The sequence below is a fragment of the Macrosteles quadrilineatus genome, unplaced genomic scaffold (genome assembly GCF_028750875.1).
Source record: "Macrosteles quadrilineatus isolate MER2022 unplaced genomic scaffold, UCM_ALF_1.0 Scaffold_2__2_contigs__length_208266976, whole genome shotgun sequence".
NCBI classification, from domain to species: Eukaryota; Metazoa; Arthropoda; class Insecta; order Hemiptera; family Cicadellidae; genus Macrosteles; species Macrosteles quadrilineatus.
This window is the reverse complement of record NW_026542595.1, coordinates 97,661,678-97,684,769: the sequence shown is the minus strand read 5'-3', so window position 1 is coordinate 97,684,769 and position 23,092 is coordinate 97,661,678. Positions and strand designations below refer to the sequence as shown.

General features: G+C 33.7%; 1 protein-coding gene across 3 annotated transcripts in view; it reads right to left on the bottom strand.

Moving 5' to 3' along the window:
• Nucleotides 1–257: 257 nt before the first annotated feature.
• The window catches only part of LOC128985438 (carbonic anhydrase-related protein 10-like), a 192,165-nt gene continuing 169,330 nt past the window's right edge, over nucleotides 258–23,092 (bottom strand). The window contains exons 5-10 of one of the 3 annotated variants that reach the window (XM_054404916.1): nucleotides 17,898–17,993; nucleotides 16,700–16,772; nucleotides 11,586–11,740; nucleotides 3,081–3,221; nucleotides 2,546–2,591; nucleotides 258–659 (exon numbers count right to left, since the gene is read on the bottom strand). In XM_054404916.1, the coding sequence (XP_054260891.1) occupies nucleotides 613–659; nucleotides 2,546–2,591; nucleotides 3,081–3,221; nucleotides 11,586–11,740; nucleotides 16,700–16,772; nucleotides 17,898–17,993 (558 nt within the window). In that variant the 3' untranslated portion in view covers nucleotides 258–612. Of the gene's footprint in view, nucleotides 660–1,594; nucleotides 1,692–2,499; nucleotides 2,592–3,080; nucleotides 3,222–11,585; nucleotides 11,741–16,699; nucleotides 16,773–17,897; nucleotides 17,994–23,092 lie in introns of those variants that run through there. The other 2 variants (XM_054404917.1, XM_054404915.1) reach the window with 2 other exon arrangements.

Genomic DNA, 23,092 nt, shown 5'->3' with positions numbered 1-23,092 from the left:
TAAAAGTGTTCTACGGCAAAAAACAAATTGTACGTGTATTTTGAACTTAAATAGAAAGGTACTACTAAAATAACCATTAATATTTAATTGAGATTTGGGTTTTTAACGAAGGTTACATAATATAAGGAAACATATTTTTATTTACAGCATGGAATGAAAATATATAAGTCTGTACATAAAATATTTTTAGTCGAGTTTTCGACCACTGGACGACCTCTAGTAATTATTATTAAACAAACTGTTTGTTTATTTAAATTGTTCATATTCGTATGCAAGTGAGATTATGACGACTCTTCACAATCCCAGAATTTAAGAGGGAATTTTAAGTTACTTGGCATTTAAAGGATTTTTATTTTCCAAACCAGTATTAAGCTGGTGACAGTACTTCAGGTATTCTAGCTTTTTATTGTTAGTTATAAACGGTACAATCTCTTTTTCTAGTACGGTTTACAAAGACAAACATTTAGGTATAAAAATTGAACACAAGTACTTCGTATATTTTAATAAATATTCGTCAACAACTAGTCAGCGGTGGCGGAGTAACGTCTGTACATATACAAGGTGAAGCTATCTACACAGGGTTTCTGGCAGCTACAGCACACAACACGAGGTCTACAACTGAAGGAACTGAGCGTCCGGCATGTTTCTCCACTGGTTAGCTGCAACACAATTGAACATACATTATTGAAGCTGAAGCTAGCTACACAGGGCTTCTGGCAACTACAGCACACAGGACGAGGTCTACAACTGGAGGAACTGAGCGTCCGGCATGTTTCTCCACTGGTTAGCTGCAACACAATTGAACATACATTATTGAAGCTGAAGCTAGCTACACAGGGCTTCTGGCAACTACAGCACACAGGACGAGGTCTACAACTGGAGGAACTGAGCATCCGGCATGTTTCTCCACTGGTTAGCTGCAACACAATTGAACATACATTATTGAAGCTGAAGCTATCTACACAGGGCTTCTGGCAACTACAGCACACAGGACGAGGTCTACAACTGGAGGAACTGAGCGTCCGGCATGTTTCTCCACTGGTTAGCTGCAACACAATTGAACATACATTATTGAAGCTGAAGCTAGCTACACAGGGCTTCTGGCAACTACAGCACACAGGACGAGGTCTACAACTGGAGGAACTGAGCGTCCGGCATGTTTCTCCACTGGTTAGCTGCAACACAATTGAACATACATTATTGAAGCTGAAGCTAGCTACACAGGGCTTCTGGCAACTACAGCACACAGGACGAGGTCTACAACTGGAGGAACTGAGCATCCGGCATGTTTCTCCACTGGTTAGCTGCAACACAATTGAACATACATTATTGAAGCTGAAGCTATCTACACAGGGCTTCTGGCAACTACAGCACACAGGACGAGGTCTACAACTGGAGGAACTGAGCGTCCGGCATGTTTCTCCACTGGTTAGCTGCAACACAATTGAACATACATTATTGAAGCTGAAGCTATCTACACAGGGTTTCTGGCAACTACAGCACACATGACGAGGTCTACAACTGGAGGAACTGAGCGTCCGGCATGTTTCTCCACTGGTTAGCTGCAACACAATTGAACATACATTATTGAAGCTGAAGCTAGCTACACAGGGCTTCTGGCAACTACAGCACACAGAACGAGGTCTACAACTGGAGGAACTGAGCGTCCGGCATGTTTCTCCACTGGTTAGCTGCAACACAATTACATATTATATATTATAGTAGCTGAACCTATCTACATAGGACTACTGGCAGCTTCAGCACACAACACGAGGTCTACAACTGGAGGAACTGAGCGTCCGGCATGTTTCACTGCATTGTAATTACAAGATTAATATAAAATAAAATAAATTAATCAATCTTAGTAAAGAGCTACACTTGCGGTATGTTTATACTCACCTTTCATGATAAGTTTTATTTTTTCAATACAGTTAAATATAGCAGATTCTTATTTTTCTTCCCAGGTTTAGTGACTAAGAATCTTGAGTTCATATAATAAGTCACATAGCGTGTCTTAGAAATAAGGGAAAGTGAGGCTACATCAGACTATGTAAATTGCTAGTTAACAAGTTAAAAATCTTCGCTTCCCTACTCCACGCATTATTATATTTGATGATTAATCTTTTTAACCGTTACTTATGTCTTAATAGGTTAAACTACAGTAACACGTTTTATTATTTTTATTACTATTTATTTTTCAAAGATTTTTCAAATACCTTTTATACTACCAATGATTTTTCAACTACAAAGAAAATTGATAAATTGATAAATTTCAAAGATTTTTCAAATACCTTTTATACTACCTATGATTTTTCAACTACAAAGAAAATTGATAAATTACTTGTTAAAATTTCAAGATTTTTACTACATCCTTTTGCGTACTCTATATTATTGTTCGCCATCGCAAAATATTTTAAAGCGCAATCATTGGAAATGTTGTTATTTTGTTTTATTTTAAAATGGTTTGTTTAGTATTATATTTTAAAAGTTTACATTTACATTTAAGTTATGAAGTTTATAATGAAGGAAGAGTTCCTCGAGTTACCTTTGTAGTACATTTCCTTCTTCATACTGACTGGACAGCTTTTGCCCTGGAATAAAAAATAAAATCATCAGGGTGTATTTGAATTGATTGTTCATTGTATGTTTTAAACTAGCAGATTACAAATTTCTTCTACCACCACTTAAGCCTTTACTTGAAAGTTAGACATAAACATGAACATTTTATCCTATTGTAAGTAGACAAGTCCCTTTGACTAACTGGATGTGCGTTAGCAAGTAAGTAAGCCCATGTTGATGTCGACTGATAGTTTCTCTGATATTTAAGGATACATTTTACAGCATGTGCCTTACTCTCAAGTTATAACATCAACTGATATCAAAACAGTTTACCAATAAATTATCCTGTTTGGGTAAACAACTTTGAAGTTGGTAGATAACGAAAAATAAATACTATACAGTATAAATTAGCACTTACAAGTTTTAAAATTACTTTAAAATTGTCTTCAGGTGATCCATTAGGATAATAACCTTAGAAGGAAAATCTAAATATAAACTATGGTATAAATAGTTGCAATTACCAAGGCATTGTCGACGTTTTGGAAGTCAATGTTGGTACGGACGGTGCGATGATGAAGTGGTTGCAGTGGACGAGCGTTGTTGCCAAGAGGAGCTTTAGGAATATCCTGACTGCCTTGCATCAGCTTCCGCAGGGCGTACATCTGCCCAAGACAAAACCGTCATTGACAACAATCTCAAATACTTATTTAAGTAGCTAACAAGCAGATTTTAAATTGTACCGAAATTTGGGGTGGTTGTAGGTCTAGTGCCCAAACCCCCAGAAAAATTCCAAAAAGTCACGATTTTAAATTTTAACCCCCCCGAAATATCGTATTTCCCCCCATGTTATTCTTATGGAAAATAACATTGAAAAATACTGAATTTCGTGTGCTGATCTGAACGGCTTAGAAACGTGCTAGAGACTTGAAATTTGGTAGTAACGTAGTATCGTATCTTAAATTAACGGGGAAATTCGCAAAAGTCCCGTTTTTAAATTTTAACCCCCCCAAAAATCCAAAATGGCTGACCTCTGAAAACGACAAAACACGATTTTTTTTAAACGGCTATAGCTCGAAAACGTTAAGAGCTAGAAACGATTTGAGGAAAAATCGTAGGTTCGGAATGAAATTTCCTACAAGACACTATTATGCGTTTTTCGAAAACCGCACTCCTTATCCTTTAAAAAACGCCCTACTTTCAAAATTTGGTAAATCTCTTTCCTATTTATACCGGTTTTCGCTATTTTTTTATACTTAAATTATTAATTTTTGCAAATATTATTATTTTTTTGTATTCTTCTTTCTTTACCTTACATTTTACTCTTTACATGTTTTTTCGTAACTTTACTCCTTGACCCCCCAAAACTTAATTTTAATGTCAAAATTTGAAAGTTTTTACGAGCCCCATGTTATTCTTATAGAGAACTAGCTGTACCCGCGGGCTTTGCCCCGTTTTACTTCATAAGTGAGCTCGTTCGCATGGTTTAATAACGTCCTGGTTGAAGTTCGTTCGCTACGCTCCCTCACCTTTGGGTTGGAGCTCGTTCGCTGCGCTCACTTGCCTTTAGGTTAGCTCGTTCGCTACGCTAACTCGCCTCGAGGTTGAAGTTCGTTCGCTACGCTCACTCACCTTTTGATTGCAAATTAGCTGTTGTCATAAATAAAAAAAAGTAATAGTGCTGCACCCTGTTGGTAATCCTTGTAACTTGAATGCTATTGAACATCTCATCATACACTCATCTCCATTCATACTTGGCTTAAAATACCTACTTTGTATGGTCGCCATTTCAAAGAAAAGTATTAAAGTATTAACATCATAGAACAGAACCAACTTGTTTAATTGAAACAGCTGTTAAGATTCATTAATTCCATTTAAATATGAGTACTCATAAGGTTATAATAGGAAACTCCAGAGCCACTGGGGCGGAGCCCGAGAGTCCGATCAGAATAAAAACAGCTTAGTTTTTCTATTTAATACCTAAAAAATCAGTGTACCGAATTTTAGCATTCTAGGTAAATGGGGAGTGGGAGAATTAGTGATGATTGAGTGAGTGAGTGAGTCAGACAGTGAGGGCTTTGCCTTTTATATACAGGGTGTTTTTTTTTTTTTAACTTGCATCTTTATTTATGAAAAACTGCAATAGATAGAAATATGCTGTTGGCGGGAATCATCTATTGGCGTATGGGGCACATTTTTCTTTAATTCAACGTAACATTCACATTCCCCCCCTTTCCCCCCTGCCACCAACTTATTTTTTTTAAATAGCAAGGTACCCCTTGTGACATATCAAATAAAAGAACATGAAAAAAGAAAATGTTTGATGAAAAAAAATTGAAAATCTGTTCATAAATTTGTGAGATATTCCCCCCTCCTCCCCCCCGGAACTTAATTTTTTTTAAAGCAAGGTACCCCTTGTAGCATATCAAATGAAAAAGCATGAAAATAGAAAATTTTTGGTGAAAAAAAATTTAAAATCGGCTTATGAATTTGTGAGATAATCCCCCCCTTTTCCCCTACCCATAACTTGTTTTTAATAGCAAGGTACCCGCCCTTGTGACATATCAAATGAAAAATAAATTTCACCAAACATTTTTTTTCATGCTCTTTCATTTGATATGTCACAAGGGGTACCTTGCTATTAAAAAAAATTAAGTTCCGGGGAAGGGGGGGGAAATATCTCGCAAATTTATGAACCGATTTTCAATTTTTTTTCATCAAACATTTTCTTTTTTATGCTCTTTCATTTTATATGTCACAAGGGGTACCTTGCTATTTAAAAAAATTAAGTTGGGGGCAGGGGGGGGGAAAGTTGGGGAATTTGAATGTAACGTTGAATTTAAAACAATTGGGCCCCTACGTCAATAGATGATTCCCGCAAACTGCATATTTCTATCTATTGCGGTTTTTACATAAATAAAGATGCAAGTTTAAAAAAAAAACACACTGCATATTTCTATCTATTGCGGTTTTTACATAAATAAAGATGCAAGTTAAAAAAAAAACACCCTGTATATAGATGACATTGAAATTTAATGACTTTGTTATGGTCATCTGAATCGTTTAGAAACGTGCTATAACGTGCTAGAGACTTGACATTTGGTTGCAACGTAGTATGGTATCTTAAATTAACGGGGAAATTTGCAAAAGTCCCATTTTCAAATTTTAACCCCCCCCCCCCAAAAAAAAAAATCCAAAATGGCGGACCTCTGAAATCGACAAAACACGTTTTTTACAAACAGCTATAGCTCGAACACGGTAAGAGATAGAAAAGATTTGAAAGAATTTTCATGAACGGGAATTAAATTTTCGACAAAATTTTTTAGGCGTTTTCCGAAAATCGCACACCTTCAGCTTCAAAATACGCCCTACTTTCAAAATTTGGTAAATTTCTTTCATATTTATACCGGTTTTCGCTATTTTTTATATTTAAATTATTAATTTTTGCAAATATTATTATTGAGTTGTATTCTCCTTTCTTTACCTTAAATTTTACTCATTTCATGTTTTTTCGTAACTTTACTCCTTGACCCCCAAAACTTAATTTTAACGTCAAAATTTGAAAGTTTTTACGAGCCCCATGTTATTCTTATGGAGAATAACATTGAAATTTAATGACTTTGTTATGGTCATCTGAATCGTTCAGAAACGTGCTAGAGACATGAAATTTGGTTGTAACGTAGTATGGTATCTTAAATTAACGGGGAAATTTGCAAAAGTCCCATTTTCAAATTTTAACCCCCCCCCCCCAAAAAAAAAAATCCAAAATGGCGGACCTCTGAAAACGACAAAACACGTTTTTTTCAAACAGCTATAGCTCGAACACGGTAAGAGATAGAGAAGATTTTAAATCATTTTCACGGTCCCTCTACAATATAGTCTTAGGCGTTTTTCAAAAATCGCACTCCTTTACCTAAAAAAAACGTCCTACTTCCAAAAATTGTAAAAAATTATCGATTTTTTACGTGTTTTTAGCGAATTTCCCTATAGGGAATCAGCTATTACTGTAGGTCTCATGGTAAGACTTAGGCTCGGGACCGATTTACTTTTTCATTTTGATGTCCCCAGAGGCCAAAAACACCATTAGTTCCAGTTTTTATATTTGGGTTTGACGTGGTTTAACACTTCATCAAATTTGGCCTTTAGTGTTAAACCCAAATAACAAGCATTTGATATAGGAAAATTAGGTTTTTTGTTATTTACGCAAAAACTAAAAGAGATATGAAGTAAGTGTAAATTACAAAGTTGTTAGGAATTAAAAAACCTATAAAATGATGTGCCACTTGACATATGTTGCAATTTGAAATTTTTGAAAAATGAGCATTTGCAAATTTTCAAAAAATATTTTTTTGGAATTTTTATAATTTCAAAAAACCGTTACTTGTAGCATATTAAAGTAAAGCTAATTGCATGACGAGTAAGAAAATTTAACCGGAGAAGGGATAAATGCATTGGTATAGGAAACACAGAGTATTAAAAAAATATAGATTTTTTCCAAAAACACTGCCGCCATTTTGAAACGGAAAAAGATAAATAATTTCTGTTTTCGCCAAAATGTTTGTCTATCAAATACCTTTAAAATGATGTATAACATGACATATGTTTACATTAAAAAATTCCGAGATTCGAACTAGTGACCCTCAGTTTTTGGCACACCCTGTATTGGGAAAAAGTTAAAAATATTTTTACGTTATTCCTTGGGGTCGATTTAGCGGGAAATAATTTTATTTCATCCTTGTACGTTAAGCCGTTTTTCCGTAATCGATTTGAGACACCTCTCGTGAGACACCCTGTATATATATATATATAGATTTATATATACAGACTGTCCCAAAAGTCCCGGACCGGTTTAATATTTTCTAAACGACAACAGATAAATCAATAAGATTTTGCACATCAACACCACACTTAAAAATCTACTTTTTTAAGGAACTATCAATTTTCTGTCATATCATGGGAACGTCCCACGAGGAGTCAGAAGGAAATTTTAAATAGGAGCATAGGTCAATATGCACATCAGTTTAAAGGGTTCAGCTAGCAGAGTTCAATGCCGGAAACCGCGCCTCGAAAGGATCACCCGTTACAAAATGGCGGCCGTTCAAAGATTTCTTGAACCTGCCATTTTGAATCTTTGAACGACTGCCATTTTGTACTCAGGCGTTCTTTTGAGCTTGAATTTACGGCATTGTAATCTACTAGTGAAGACCTTTAATTTGATGTGCATATCGACCTATGCTTACGTTAAAAAAATTTTCCGATTCCTAGGGCTGTGCCCCCAAATGCAAATTAAATGAATCTTTGAACCACTCTCATTCTTGACTTGGTTGTCCGTTTGAGTTCAAATTTGCAGCATTATATTCTGCTAGTAAAGACTTTTAATTTGATGTACATGTCAACCTATGCTTCTATTTAAGATTTCCTTCTGACTCCTTGCGGGACGTCCCCATGATGTGACAGAAAATTTATATTTCCATAAAAAAGTAGATTTTTAGGTGTGGTGTTGATGTACCAAATCTTATTGATTTATCTGTTGTCGTTTAGAAAATATTAATTCGGTCCGGGACTTTTGGGACAGTCTGTATATGTGTGTCCGTGAACACGATAACTTGAGTAATTTTTATCCGATTTTGATGAAATTTGGTTTGAAGGTGTAAGGCGGGATAAACTTGAATGAGTTCGCGATCCAGCATGATCGGACCATGGGAACAGGGTTTAATGGGGTAAAAATTGGTTTTTCTCACTTTTGACCCTCAAAACACAACATTTCCCAATTTTTCTCTAAACCTTCTTAAAGAGCTTAAAAAAACTAACCATTCAGTATATCAAAGTGTTTTTGTACGGTTATTGGTTACGGAGAAAACTAAAAATTGTAAATTTGAAATTCCTATGTTATTCTTATGGAGAATATTGTAAAATGTTGTAGTTTGCTTTTTTATGGATATCTTTTGATCAAACTTGGCAAATATATTCATTTTATACTAAGCAATAATTATTTTACTTAAAACACACACTTTATTGGTTCCCTTGTAGCAGCAAACCTAGGTACTCGTTAAACCTAATGTTATTTAAATAGATCGATTGAAAATCAATTCAGCCAAATGGAAATTCGCTTAGACGGCAGGTTTGCTGCGGCGGGGGTATTTTGTTTAATTTCCGGAAATAAAGTTTTAATTTTTTTCTCCTAATTTTTTATGCTGAAAGAAAAACACCCTAATACACATAAATAAACTTTCAACCCTTAAAAAGATTTAAAATGGTGGATTTTTGGTAAAGCAGTACACACAAGTCGCTAATGCAGTGTAATGAGTTGGTTCTCGCTCTTATTTTCGCTACCAAATTTCACTCCTATTTGGACTATTATATTTCCGAATTTTGCGATCTATACTTGTTATTCGATTAAACTGTGTGTTATGGATCACTATTGTGTTGCTGCTGGGTGCTTTTTAAAAGTGTATTCATTCCTTTTTGTGTCATTTATTAGCGTTTTTAGTTGTCTTTAGTTTTGAAAAGAACAATGTCTAGTGCCAATAGTGACGTGGTAATTGTGGATGCAGTAGAAGAAATCGCAACGCTTTTTTTAACAGGAGAACAAGAAGAAGGAGCTCCGAGCTGCCCAAAGTCATGTTTGACACTAGAGTGTTGTGGTGAATTCCACGGGAGATCCATCAGGGAGTCCATCAGGGAGATCTTAGGCCCCTATTAGCCGTGAGCAACATATGGCGCAGCTAGAGGAGCCGCCGGTGGAGGCGTCGGTGGCCAACAGCGTTTTGGAACCTGGACACTAGTCGCGCGACCGACACATTCGTAGCTCGCTCAAACCGTGGAATTCACCACAACACTCTAGTGTCAAACATGACTTTGGGCAGTTCGGAGCTCCTTCTTCTTGTTTTCCTGTTAAAAAAAGCGTTGCGATTTCTTCTACTGCATCCACAATTACCACGTCACTATTGGCACTAGACATTGTTCTTTTCAAAACTAAAGACAACTAAAAACGCTAATGAATGACACAAAAAGGAATGAATACACTTTTAAAAAGGTCACTGGTAAACAAAATGAACAGAAGTAACTAATCAATAGACCAACAATATAGCCGATGCACGTCTCAATCGACTCAAACCACGATGTAGACTGTGTGGCATGCTCCGTTTTCACGTTTTTAACGCATGCGTGAGCAGTCAGTGGCGTCGCATGTTGTCCACGGCTAGTTGGCTCCATATACTGCAATTGCCCCCCGACTGCCTGGACACTAAAACGGTCGCGACACATGTTGCCGGGCACTTATTTCACATTGTTTATACTACACAATATTTAACAACAAACATTAATGATTTTAAAAGCTTTATTTCTGACAACTCCAATTCAACACCTGTTTTACCAAAACATTAAAATGTTCATTTTTATAACCATTGATTATGTAACCTGATCAGGTAACTCAAGCAGTTTTAAAATAATAATAATTTTTCTGTGATATTTTTGATCGCTGCAAACAATTTTTATAAAAAAGAAACTTAATAACTTAAGTAAATAAAATATAACAAATTATAGTCACTAAAAATCATGAAATTATTTATTTTTGTAAAAAAAAACAACCAACTTCAAACGCTCTAAAAAGAATGAAATAATTTTCTTATTTTTTATATTTTCCCCCATTTTACCTATTCTTCCATTTACGTACTTACTTATGGTACACTTGTTAAGCAATTTATATTTTTCTAAACTATTACCTCTAGTATTTTCATTAAAAGAAGCGACAGCTGAAAATCTATTCTAGAAAAAGTGGCAGGCAATTAATACCATCCCACTCCAATGCAACAAATATTTTAACACATCAAAACGTACTTGAAATTGACAAAGAATAAGTCAATAAGTCCACTTTTCTATACGTGCCATATTCAAATTCAACGCTTCAATTATCTGCGAACATAAATAAACAAGAAATATTTGCGAAAAACAGGTAGGATATTAAAAACTATTATTTATTTACAAATATTTTTTATAATGCGTATAAGTTTCATCCCTTACACTACTCAAGAACTTCCTTCATCCATAGATTTTTCTTGCTCCCCATCTAACGAAGCTGTATAAGCTAAACGAAAGCGTTTTATTTTCTATTCCGAAGTGTTTTTCGACTTCTATTGAAGTTCTTTAAGGTCGAGCTCGAAGTTAACTTACCAACCTCCTCTAATATATTTGTGAAATTGTTTTTATATAATTTAATATTGACGGTTTCACATCTTGCTTTGTTACAACTTTACTCTAATCTGCTAATGACGACAATCACGCCCCTTCATCCCGCAGCTAATGACGACTAACAGCTAGGGGGCCCGGGGCGAGTTTCAAATATACGATCTGCATTCTTTTTAAACCAAATCGTTCATTTTGAGCGGAGTGAGCAAAGCGAGCGAAGCTCTTATACGTCGACTTTTATACATTTCGTAATACGCAAACTCCTCCTAGACGGCTGAATCAATCGTTTTCAAATTTTGGATGGTGATAAAGACTATTATATCGGTGAGTGCCAACATCTATATGGCGTTAAAACAAAACATTCGTCGACATTCGAGCCAAAGGCGAGTAGAGCTGTAGTTCTGTTATCATTAGTATGGTATCACTTAAGAAAACATGTACATGTACGGCAGAAAACAGTATTTTATAGAAGTACAGTAGGGTTATTGAACTCAGTTAACCTCTAATCCTTGACTTCAAAATTCAAGATTTCAAGATACAGATGCAATGCAGTATACTGTATTTATAGACACAGTTATAGATGTTAAATTTAGTTGCCAACAGATTGTCTTCACCGAGAGAGCACCATTTTTATATTGTCAGGTGTATAGGGTCAAAAATATCATCCTATTTTTCAGAAAATCTATTACCTCTATTAATATTGAAAATCTATTAATATTGAAAATCTAAAACATAGGTTATTCCACAAATGTTCTTGCCTCCTACTGCGTCCAGTCTACTTGACTGAAAAGCCTAACAATCTACTTTAACCCTTATTATCAGGTCCTTCGTGTTTATTTTACCTCTTGCTTGGTGATGTAGACAGGTTTGTTGATGATGATCCACACAGTAGTTTCCCAACATCCAGGATGGGTCGTGGATCCCTCGTACGTCATATAGTGAGTCGTGTCAGGAAGAAGACTGTGTAGAGACAGGTAGCGGATCGGCATCGATGATCCTACAGTAATAAAATAATTTAGTATCGCCCTATCTACCGTGACTATTTTAATTATAGATTATTTTCTTTTAAAATCGACTATTACTTTGAACGATTACAAATTACCTCTTTTCTTCGTGTATACTGGAAGTATGTCCATAATGCTTTAAAGTGTGTCGCCTATATGCGTGCAAGGGTGCTTATGAATATGGATGTGTGTTGAACTAGACTACATACTACAATGGTCAGTTGTAAATTATATTCAGTATGTGTTGGTGCTTAACAACAAAAACAATATGAGATTAAAATGAGTCAGTAATAAATTATTTTATAGCCCTAATAGATTAAATTTAATGCTTAAGAACGGACTGTGCCATGATGGTACGAAATTTCCCAATTAGATAAAGAGGAACGCTAATGTAATTGATCTTTCTATTACTACGTGATATGCTGTTCAAACACTTAATCTAAAATATTTATTCAAACGGATTTACAAAAAAACTGTAAATACGAGGACACTTTGTAGAGAATTTTGACACGAAACCGATTACTTTCGGGACTAGTAGTTAAATATCTCACCTAAATTAACTTGGCACTATAAATATACAAATTAAGGATACCACTAACCATGCATCTTTATAGAATAATAAAGAGTAAATAGAATCCATATAATGGTATGAATGATTAAACAAAATATAAACTATAAAACTATTCAGTAAATTCCTTAGGGTCGGTGGTTGGCCAAAAAACTGATTGATTAATCATAGTGGAATCATTTTATGAGAAAATTTGACCTAACCCCAACAAAATTGCAACACAAGCAATTTTTTTGGTAATGATAGCTATGAGTGTCTTTAATAACCCCTCTAAAATCGCCATCAATCGTACCTTGGCAACAAGCCCAAAAATTCAAAATGGCCGCCAAGAGGGATGCCAAAATATATATTTTGGCATATATCTCGAAAACGGTTAGTTTTATCAAAAACGTTATTTTAGCAAATATGTAGCTCTTTTACTGCCAATCAGTTTTTATGTATGCATTTTGTCTGTCAGACCTATGGTATGGCCGCAATTGAAGAGCCGTACTTCATTATAATCTGCCTTTTTCAAAAAAATTCAAAATTTTCATTTTTTTATGACTTAATGTTAGAAAATACAAATTGTACGTCAAAATAATTTAAAAGTTGTTTGCTATGTGGTTTCCTACTTATTTTCAGTTTTACTTGGGATTTTATGATTATGAACAATTTTTTTGCATGATTTAAATAATCTCCCATTTTAAGGGATAAGTAAGAAGCCAGGATATGGATATGTAATAAAAAAATATATGTTATTTAAATCATACAATTTTATTCAATACTACCAAAAAAAGATCCCTACATACAATATGTATAACATGAACATATAAACGTAGTTTTACCATTGTGTTAACATAATTTTGCCAAATGATTTAAAAGTTAAGTCAACATTTTCAAAAATACTAATCTCATCGTCTTTTCTTTGTCCAATGAAAACTGGAAACTGTTTTCACTATTGTTTTCTAAACAATGACCACAGGAAATAGTGCAGTTAAATCCATTTTTTTACACACACATCTCATTGAATTACAAGCAGTCTTGCAATTGCATCTAATCATTTTTAACAATGTCTCTGGTGTTGCTGGCAAATCCATCGTTTGGGGCACATACATGTTGTCCTGCAAAGTCCATCATCAGTCTGTAGTTATCATACTATCTTCTGCCCTTTTCCATATTTGAATTTGTAAATAGGCACGCAGACTGTGAAACTTTACTGCTGACTCTGTTGAAGGAAGTTGCTGAGGCTTTTCAAAGCTTTTAGCTTTTTTTTTTAATTTTGACAAAATACTTTTGTATCTACATGTGTTCATTGATTCGTTCTTATTCCCATTGAACAGACTAACCATTAGTTTCAGACCGATTTCTTCAACTTGATCTGGACTCAGATTTTGTGAGCTGAAAGATGACATCAGACCCTGAAAATACTCGTCTTCTAATGTTCTGTTGAATACAGATAGTTTTCCGATGTGAAAAATCCTCGAAGTAGTGTCGCACCCTGTATAGGCGTGCAGAGCTAATAGAGATTTAGCTAAATCTTCTCGAAGTGAGGATCTAATTTTTTTAATGGTATAAACATGATCTGAAAGTCGTTTGTCACTTCTGAATAGCAAGTTGTAATTTGTTGTAATATTACACCAATAGATAAGTAAAATAAGAAGCTGTCAGCGACTCTGTAAGACTAAAGGAAAGAAAGCGACTGTGTAAAAACTAAAAATAAGTAGGAAACCACATGGCAAACAACTTTAAAATTATTTTGAGGTACAATTTGTATTTTCTAACATTAAGCCGTCAAAAAATGAAATTTCTGAATTTTTTTGAAAAAGGCAGATTATAATGAAGTACGGCTCTTCAAATTGTGGCCATGCCATACGTCTGACAGACAAAATGCATATATAACAACTGATCGGCATGAAAAGAGCTACATATTTGCTAAATTAATGTTTTTGATCAAACTAACCGTTCTCGAGATATATGCCAAAATATATAATTTGGCAGCCATCTTGGCGGCCATTTTGAATTTTAGGGCATGTTGCCAAGGTACGATTAATAGCGATTTTTGTGGGCTTATTAAGGGCACTCTTAGCTATCATTTAAAAAAAAAATTGCTCGTGTTGCAATTCTGTTGGGGTTCAACACTAAAATGATTCCACTATCAAGATAAGAAAAACAAATTTCTTATCTCGACGACACATTTCAAAATGAAATTGCAATAAAATCGGTTTAATTACTCTCATAGCTTTTGTGAGTAATAATTAATAACTGTCTATGTGTAGTGACTTATTTGAGCATAACCTCATCAACCCGTCTACTTAGAATATGTCAACCGTTACAAATGTATCAATCCGCTTTGTGAACTAATCACAACTCTGGTCAATAATGAACAATAATTATTTATAGAAAACTTTCAGGTTTTTTAATCTGATTGAATTTGTTAAATATATTTTACAACAATCTGACAGCTGTTGGCCACAGATTGTTTCTTCAGGAATGTGGTGGACGAAAATTAAACAACTACCAAGAGAATAAAACGGAACAGTAGTCTAGGGCGGGGTGATAGAGGTTAACGGGGATCTAGAGTGTCCCGAGCAGAACATTTGCGTCGTTACTGTCCGAGGAAATGGCGATGTCGACCGTTACAGCTTAGCTCGCCTATATTATATACCCGGGACTCAACTGTCATGGCATAAGAATGTCGACTGGGTAAAACTAAATGGTGAACATATGGTAGGAGTACTATTAGAAACAATGTAGTGCAAAAATGTTCTAACAACGTGTTTGTTGTCGGTGTGCAAAGATCTCATAATAATTTCTTTTAAACGTTGCAACGAAAACGCGGTTCAAAACTACTTTAGTACTTCTTTTTATCACTAGAGTAAGTTAAGGACAACTTCTGTGCAATTTCCTTTGGTAAACCTATTGACGGAAAACATAGATCTGATCCATTAATATTTCATCATATCACCCTCATTACATTTTTCTTTCGTTTGATATCGTGTTTCATCGTATATGTTACTGCAACGACTATCCATTTACTGACATTCAGAACAATGGAAAATTTCAGTACGTACAATGAAATTTATTATTGCGTTGGCGGAGTGATACTGATACCTATAAACGTTATTCACACTACTAATACGGCCAAATAGTTTGATATAATGTTAAAGTTTATTAAGATGAAGTATATAGCATTATACTTATGTATTATTAAGCGTAAATAAAAAGCTTCATGTTGTTAGCCTCCGGATCACTGGTATAGTAATAAATGATGGTTAAAATACCTTTTACTGTCAAAAGTGATCCATTGAAGTCTATGTAGGCTACTGCAGTTTCATTCCCGAGGGAAGGAAGTCGTCACGGTAAAAATCCATCAGTCATATTTACATAAATCACGGACGAACTCGTGAAAATAACACAAACATTACAAAAAGACGGTACCGGAAAACACGTTACGCACTTTCGAAAACTGATTAAGTTTCCCCGGGAATGAAACTGCACCTACATAGACTACAAAGGATCACTTTTGACAGTATAAGGTATTTAAACCATTATTTTTTAATAAAAAGCGTGACTTAAAATATAGTTTAATCACATAAGTAAACAGTGTTTTTCCGATCCTTTTTCATTCCCGATCAGTCTACATACCAATAAATTATACAATTTAACAGAATGTTTTTATATAAATAGTAAAAAAGTGATGTTACATTTTAACAAATTGTACATCAACTATATACATCAAATCCATTGTATGTTTGCCCTTTATGCGTTGCCAAAACATTCATCCAATCACCGTGAAACTTTAGGAAGTTGCTGTATGTGTCTAGGGGTGTTTGTGAGAAATACAATTTAGAAAATTCCTTCATGGCTTTGCCCTAATGGTATTTAAATTGACCATGTTATCCTTATGGAGAAAAGATTTGTTTACGTTTGTACAGATGAATGCTTTTGAATGCACAATATAAATTAAGGGAACAAGTGGTGTTTAATATGAATCAAACAATCTTGACACTATTTCAACTGAATTACTACGTTGGGTTCCATGAACAATAATTTTGAAAAGTAATACGGTTCAAAAGCAGAGGGCACTACTATTTTTTTTCTCCCCGTTCTGAAGCATGGTTAAAGCAAGTTAATATTAAACGTTCTTTCACTTTTATAAGGTTCAAAGCCAACGAATTTAATTCACACACTTTGTTGGTTGTATAATTTAATCAAACCATATTTTTTTCTACTAACGGACGCAGCTTAAACATGAAAATTAAACTTTCATTGCACGGGAGTCGTAATAGTGAATTTCAGTGGACATCTCCAACTTGTTCCATGCAGTTTACCCACTGATGTATTCAAAATCTGTACAAATACATTGTACAGCGTATAGTTATGTATGTATTCAAATGTTTCTCACCTTTATACAACACCTTGTTGAACGTGCTGGTGATGATACGTAGGTCAGAGTTTGGCTGGTTAATGTCACCAATCTGCAAAATACTCAGGATATCAAGATGAAGAATTGCAACTTGAGCACTCAACAGATTAAAACAGAAAAGTCTAAAGACGTTAAATATTCATTACGAGAAGGAAGGGAATGTTTCTGATCTCTTGAATTACCTTTGCATTTTAATTACATTTATTCTGAGAGCTTTGGTAACTAAATATAATTTATGAAACTTTCATACTTATTTATAACGTAGAAGATTAGGCATTTCATAATTTGTTAATTATTATTTCTGGTCTATATTTACAATTTAAAAACTCCATAAATAATATAACACCAGGATTTTTAATAATTTAAGAGTTCAGTTTACGATGTATAATTCTATGTTTTAACTTGTCATTAAATGTGGTAGATTGTAAAAATAAATTATTGTATTTATACAATTACTGGATCAAAGGTAATTCTTAAACATCAGAAGAATTATTATTTAAAATCGTTAATTGATATTGAGATTTGTATTAGCGTATTTGTATGAAGCTAAAACAAATCACAATCTATTTTTGTAAATGAATTTTGTTGTATTAATAAGGCAAACACGCTCCATGCAATTTAAGTATTTATGAGGTAAAATGCAGTATAGTTATTGCAAATAATATGATATTTAAACTGTTTTAAAGGACCAAACCCTTTAAGTGTAAATAATTTCGTTGTTGTGTAACTTGTGGGTTTTTTAATCATCGTTCGCTTAGTTACCACTTAAATACACTCAAATACCAACCAAGATGCATAAATCAGACAAATTATTTGGATAAAATTATGGTAATAAATTATGACTGTTACAAAAACAATTATTGCATGGACAGTGCGTCAAAAAATAATTATTTCATTTGAAAAAACTGAAATCACTAGTAATGGTAAGAGAAACTAGATATGGTAACGTCATATTTTATAATTAAAATTTATACTGTCTCAATTGACAGTAAAGGTTTTTTTGGTATAAGATTTCGCAAAAAAAAAAAAAAAAAATATTCATACTCTATTTGTACTTTTATAGTACTTTAATCTATCTCCACTCTTAACGTGTTTGGCCTTTCTATCATTCGTGGAATTAAATATAATTTTCCCTTTTGCAAATAAGCATTGAATTTCAAAAACAAGAGTTACTGACCTGTACCATGAGAGATATGCCCACAATTCCTTGAGACTTGTGTTGAGCCTCCGACATGTTGTGGTACAACTCTGCGTTGAAGCCATACAGTTGTATCTGAAACAGTCAACAAGTTAATAATAACAAGAGGAAAGATCATTACTTTAACACGAAAACAAATAAATAAAGAAACAGTGAGTGGAAATCAATAAAACGATGTTAAATGGTAATTTGTAGAAACGTATACTGAATGATCACAAAAATATAATTTGGTGTCTTTGTAATAAACTTCAGTATAAATCAAAAGACCTTCCCGGAAGTTGAGTCTGATTTGCGAATTTAGTAGAAATTATATGAGGTGATTTGAATTATCTATCTTATGAAATAACAATGATAAACCTATCACTTAATGTTGCGGAAACCTTAAACATAATGTAGTATGCTGGTTGTTGAGATTTTTTATATCCCACCTTCATATTCTTGGACCCGGAACTGTTTTACACATTACTAGAAACTAGTCCTAGCATTATCACATAGGCGTTATAAAATATGGTTGGGTAATTAACTATGTCAAGTCTGATTATGAATATTTTGTTGTTGTTTATAAGTTAAAACACGTAAACCTGACAAGATTATAGCAATCAATACATATGTGACGCTATGCCATCTCAAAGAACTCTGGTTTAATTTAGTGACAAGAATTTCAGGCTAACACTTGGATTAGTAACTGTCGTTATGTATGAGATGAGAAAAGATGCCTTTTATATGACAATATTATGGTAGACATAAGCATGTTTCGTGTTGGTGTTTTGATGAATGATAGTGGAATGTTTAGGGAACGGGTCTGTCATAAAGTCAACACTATACTGGATGTATCAATTCTGGTTGTGCAAGACATATAGCAATCAAATGTCGTATACTAATGTAGACTGCAGATATGTGGCAATATGATAAATTGATGGCTTGTTGTGGTGACGAGACAGTCATCAAGTCAAGTCATCGTATAATTATTGTTGCTGTGTGTGAGATATTACACTATAACATGACAAAGTTATGTAGACAATAGATATGTGACGTTATGACATCTTGATGGATGATGGTTTGTTGTGGTGACGAGTCAGTCGTTAAGTCAACACTTGTCGTAACCATTGTCATTGTGTGTGAGATATTACACTATAATATGACGGAAGTTATGGTAGACAATAGATATTTCATGTTATGACATCTTGATGGATGATGGCTTGCTATAGTAAAGAGTCAGTCAATAATACAATACTTGGCTCAACCTTTGTCGTTGTGTGTGAGTTATTAGACTATAATATGACGAAGGTATGGTAGACAATAGATATGTGACGTTATGACATGTTGATGGATGATGGCAAGTTGTGGTGACGAGTCAGTCATTAAGTCAACACTTGGCGTAACCATTGTCGTTGTGTGTGAGATATTACACTGTAATATGACGAGGTTATGGTAGACAATATATATGTGACGTTATGACATCTTGATGGATGATGGCTTGTTGTGGTGACGAGTCAGTGATTATGTCAACACTTGGCGTTACCGTAGTCGTTGTGTGTAAGATATGTGACGTTATGATATTTGATAGTTGATGATAATTTGTTGCCAGTTAAAATTAACCTTGATATTTGACTCTATGAACATTCATGTTTTAATATTGTAATTTGTGTAAAAATATGTATACAGTTAAGTGCTTTTCAACAAACATTTTTATTTTATTAAATAGTATTTATTATTCTCCTGTTATGCAGTTTTTGTGAACATTAGTCATACATTTAAAATAAACATGTTCAAAACCACAGTCCATAAATTTGTAGAGTTATTTATGATAAATTTTGCAAATGGCCACTGTATTTTAAAATCCTATTTGGAACCGTCAAGCTAAGATAAAAACATTCATAGCCCCTTATTTCCTCATTTTACAACAGCTAAACTTTTCTTCATCTACTAAAATTTCCTCTACTATAACTATAAAACGAATTGTTACTAAATAATTCGCAATTGTTGGAGCTTGTAAAAATACATATTTATCATTAAATATGAATAAAAGATGCCGAAACTCAGCTTTATTATAGTATCAATTCTTTCCACGAAATATTCACAGACGATTTTGTTTAATGAATTACATATTAAATTTCTTAATATCTCTTATATCTGATGAAAATTTTCTTTTAGAGTTATTTCAGCTCATATTCAATTGCATTCAAAAATTAATAATGGTTTTAAACATTAAAAAGATAATGTTATTTCGTTTAACTTTTTTAAGCTACTAAAACACAAGCTGCAATAGCTCAAAACCGGTTCAGCATTACATAACCTACCTTAAACACCATCTGGCATTTCCATCATATACTTGAATACTGTGTTAAGGCTGTTCAATATATTATTTTATTTTTTATTCATTAACTATCAACTGATATTTTCGTTGTGTCATTCTGAGAGACAAGAAGCCATCAATCATCGGTGGTTTATTGGGTGTTGTATGTAAAGAGCGGCGACGAGACACTGATTGATCGCTCTTGTCTGAGCAGACACAATAGAGATGGGACGTCAAACATAATACATCACGGATGAAAAGATAATACCAAGCTGTGGCCGAGTTTACAAAGAGGTTTGTGTTTAAGAATCATTCTGTAGTTTTTTCTGATTACTGATACATCTCTTTCAAAGGGGTGTAAGTACATGTTATCTCAAGTGACTAATCTTTTCTTTTAGATGGACACTTATCAGTTATTGTTACAAAAAATTTGTTTACCGTCGATATTCCCAACAGTAGAGAACTCATTTGAATATTGCTTTAAAAAGCATGAACAAAGGGGTTGGGTGGGGTTGGTTTGACTCTACTTCTTGAATCCTAAGATACTCTGCTTCTATTTAAAATATTTTACATTACAATTTTTATTATGTCGTAGGTATTTGGTTCCTAAATTTTAATTTTCAAATCATATAGTTTAATGATAGCCTAATGGAGTAATATTGTTTGGTGATAAAATGGCTAAAATTTATTTGTACGATTATTCGTTGTTTGTTAAATAGTGAGATTCACTTGCATGAATGAATATATAAACAGAAATGCCTCAACAACCTGGGGCTGAATAAACATAGGTATAGCCACAAAACATAATTATATTTTGTTAAATACCGTAGTATTAACCTTATTAGAAGAAATTATTGTTTGAGAATAGGGTGGGAGTCTAGGATGGGTTTAGTATTTATTTAGGCTAAGCCATCAAACGTATCGCCATCGATAGGAAAAACGTAAAAATATTAATAAGCTAATAACTCATTGTTAATGAGCAAGTTAATTTCGACTTTTATTGTACGTACAGATACTTCTAGGTTGGAACTTCTGATAGTCAATAGCATGCTGATATATTAATAAATGATGATAATTAGCTATAAAACTGCTTAAATAAGTCATTTGTCAATAGTACTTTCCATTATGCATACTAGTTGTAAGTAGGGATGAGGTTCTTGTCATTCATCATTGGGTCTGATGGTGGTTGGAGTGTCTAATCGAAATGGGTCATCACTTACCATCTTTTATACATATTTACCGTCTTGTGAGTTAACAGTGTGTGTGTAAATAAACGTTTAAGTGTTATTAGACATAATTTGTATTTTGCTTTCCGTCCATTCTTTGTTCAGTCATTACCCAGCTTAAAATACCTTTCTTGGTAGTAATGCTCTTTTAAAAATAATGTCAATAATACTATGATGCTGATAAATTTAAAAACATAAGTTATTTGTGGTGGAGTTGATATAACAGTTATTGTAGATTTCCCACGTACTCCCTGTTTCCAGCTTTGAGTTTCATACTTTCAGCCCTTATCTACCAGTGGTGGAGGGGGTGAATGTGTGTTGTCTACACAGATCTCAAACTTGCCAACAACTCTCTTTACAACTCGCCCTGTGCCATTCAATTACCTCTAGACCTGTCTTCTGTTTCCCGTTAAACTTCGCCTCTTTTCTCTTGTAACTTCGCTACGTGATCTGCCTTTTTCATGTCTTTCTGTAATAGCTAGACTTTACCTCAGCGTTCTTATGGTCTTTACGTCAAGAGTATGAACAGATAAGTAAACTTGGAATGAACTAATCTTAGGTAACTTTTTGTAAAGTGAGCTTACACTGTAATGAATGAGATCTTTTTGTATGGTCTGGCTTGTGTCTTCACATTTCAACGGAATATAGTAATATTTGCTTGGACAGTTAACATCTTAGGACAATTTTATTAATATAAAAAAATAGATTGTTTATTAGCAAATTCAATTTACTTTAAAAAGTAATAACTACTGTGTAGTTTAGGAAAAAATACAATTTAGAACTCATTTTAAGGTAATATTTCACGATTTAGACGGTTAAATCGCGTTTAATCCAACTGCGAAAATTTTAATACCCTTCTTTTATTGTACATACATGTCATGTATTGATGGTTTGAATTAAAATTCTATTTTTTGGGGTGTTTCAAACGTTTGCAAAAACATACAAAGAAAATATACTGGTCTTTAAGGCCTAGATGGTTTATTAGCAAATTCAATTTAGTTTAAAAAGTAATAACTACTGTGTAGTTTAGGAAAAAATACAATTTAGAACTCATTTTAAGGTAATAATTCACGATTTAGACGGTTAAATCGCGTTTAATCCAACTGCGAAAATTTAAATACCCTTCTTTTATTGTCATGTATTGATGGTTTGAATTATAATTATATTTTGTTGGGTGTTTCAAACGGTTGCAAAAACATACTAAGAAAATATACTGTCTTTAAGTCCTTTCATGCAAGAACTAAATGTTAACTTAGAGAAGTTGTGCAAGGTGATAGTTTTAATACTGTAAAGAGGAAAAACAATCATGGACGTGTTGTTGCGACGTGTAATGTAATTAATTTAGGAATTAAATTGTAATGATCGTATGTTTTAAACTGCAAACGATGTACCTTTTCATTTTGTTACGTATAATCAATGGTTAATTGAAATGAAACTTTTCACAGGTGTAAGGCACACAGGTGGAAGAAAAAAAATATCTTTTCGTACACTGAAAAATGTTATTTAATCAACTATTTCACGTGACAAACTTATTCAACACTTTTTTAATGGTAAAACTCATCTGACAAGGATCTTATGTGCCTCAGTACGAATTTCATCAAAGTAACCTTTACTCATGATGAAGATCATACTGTTACCCTACATAATATGTA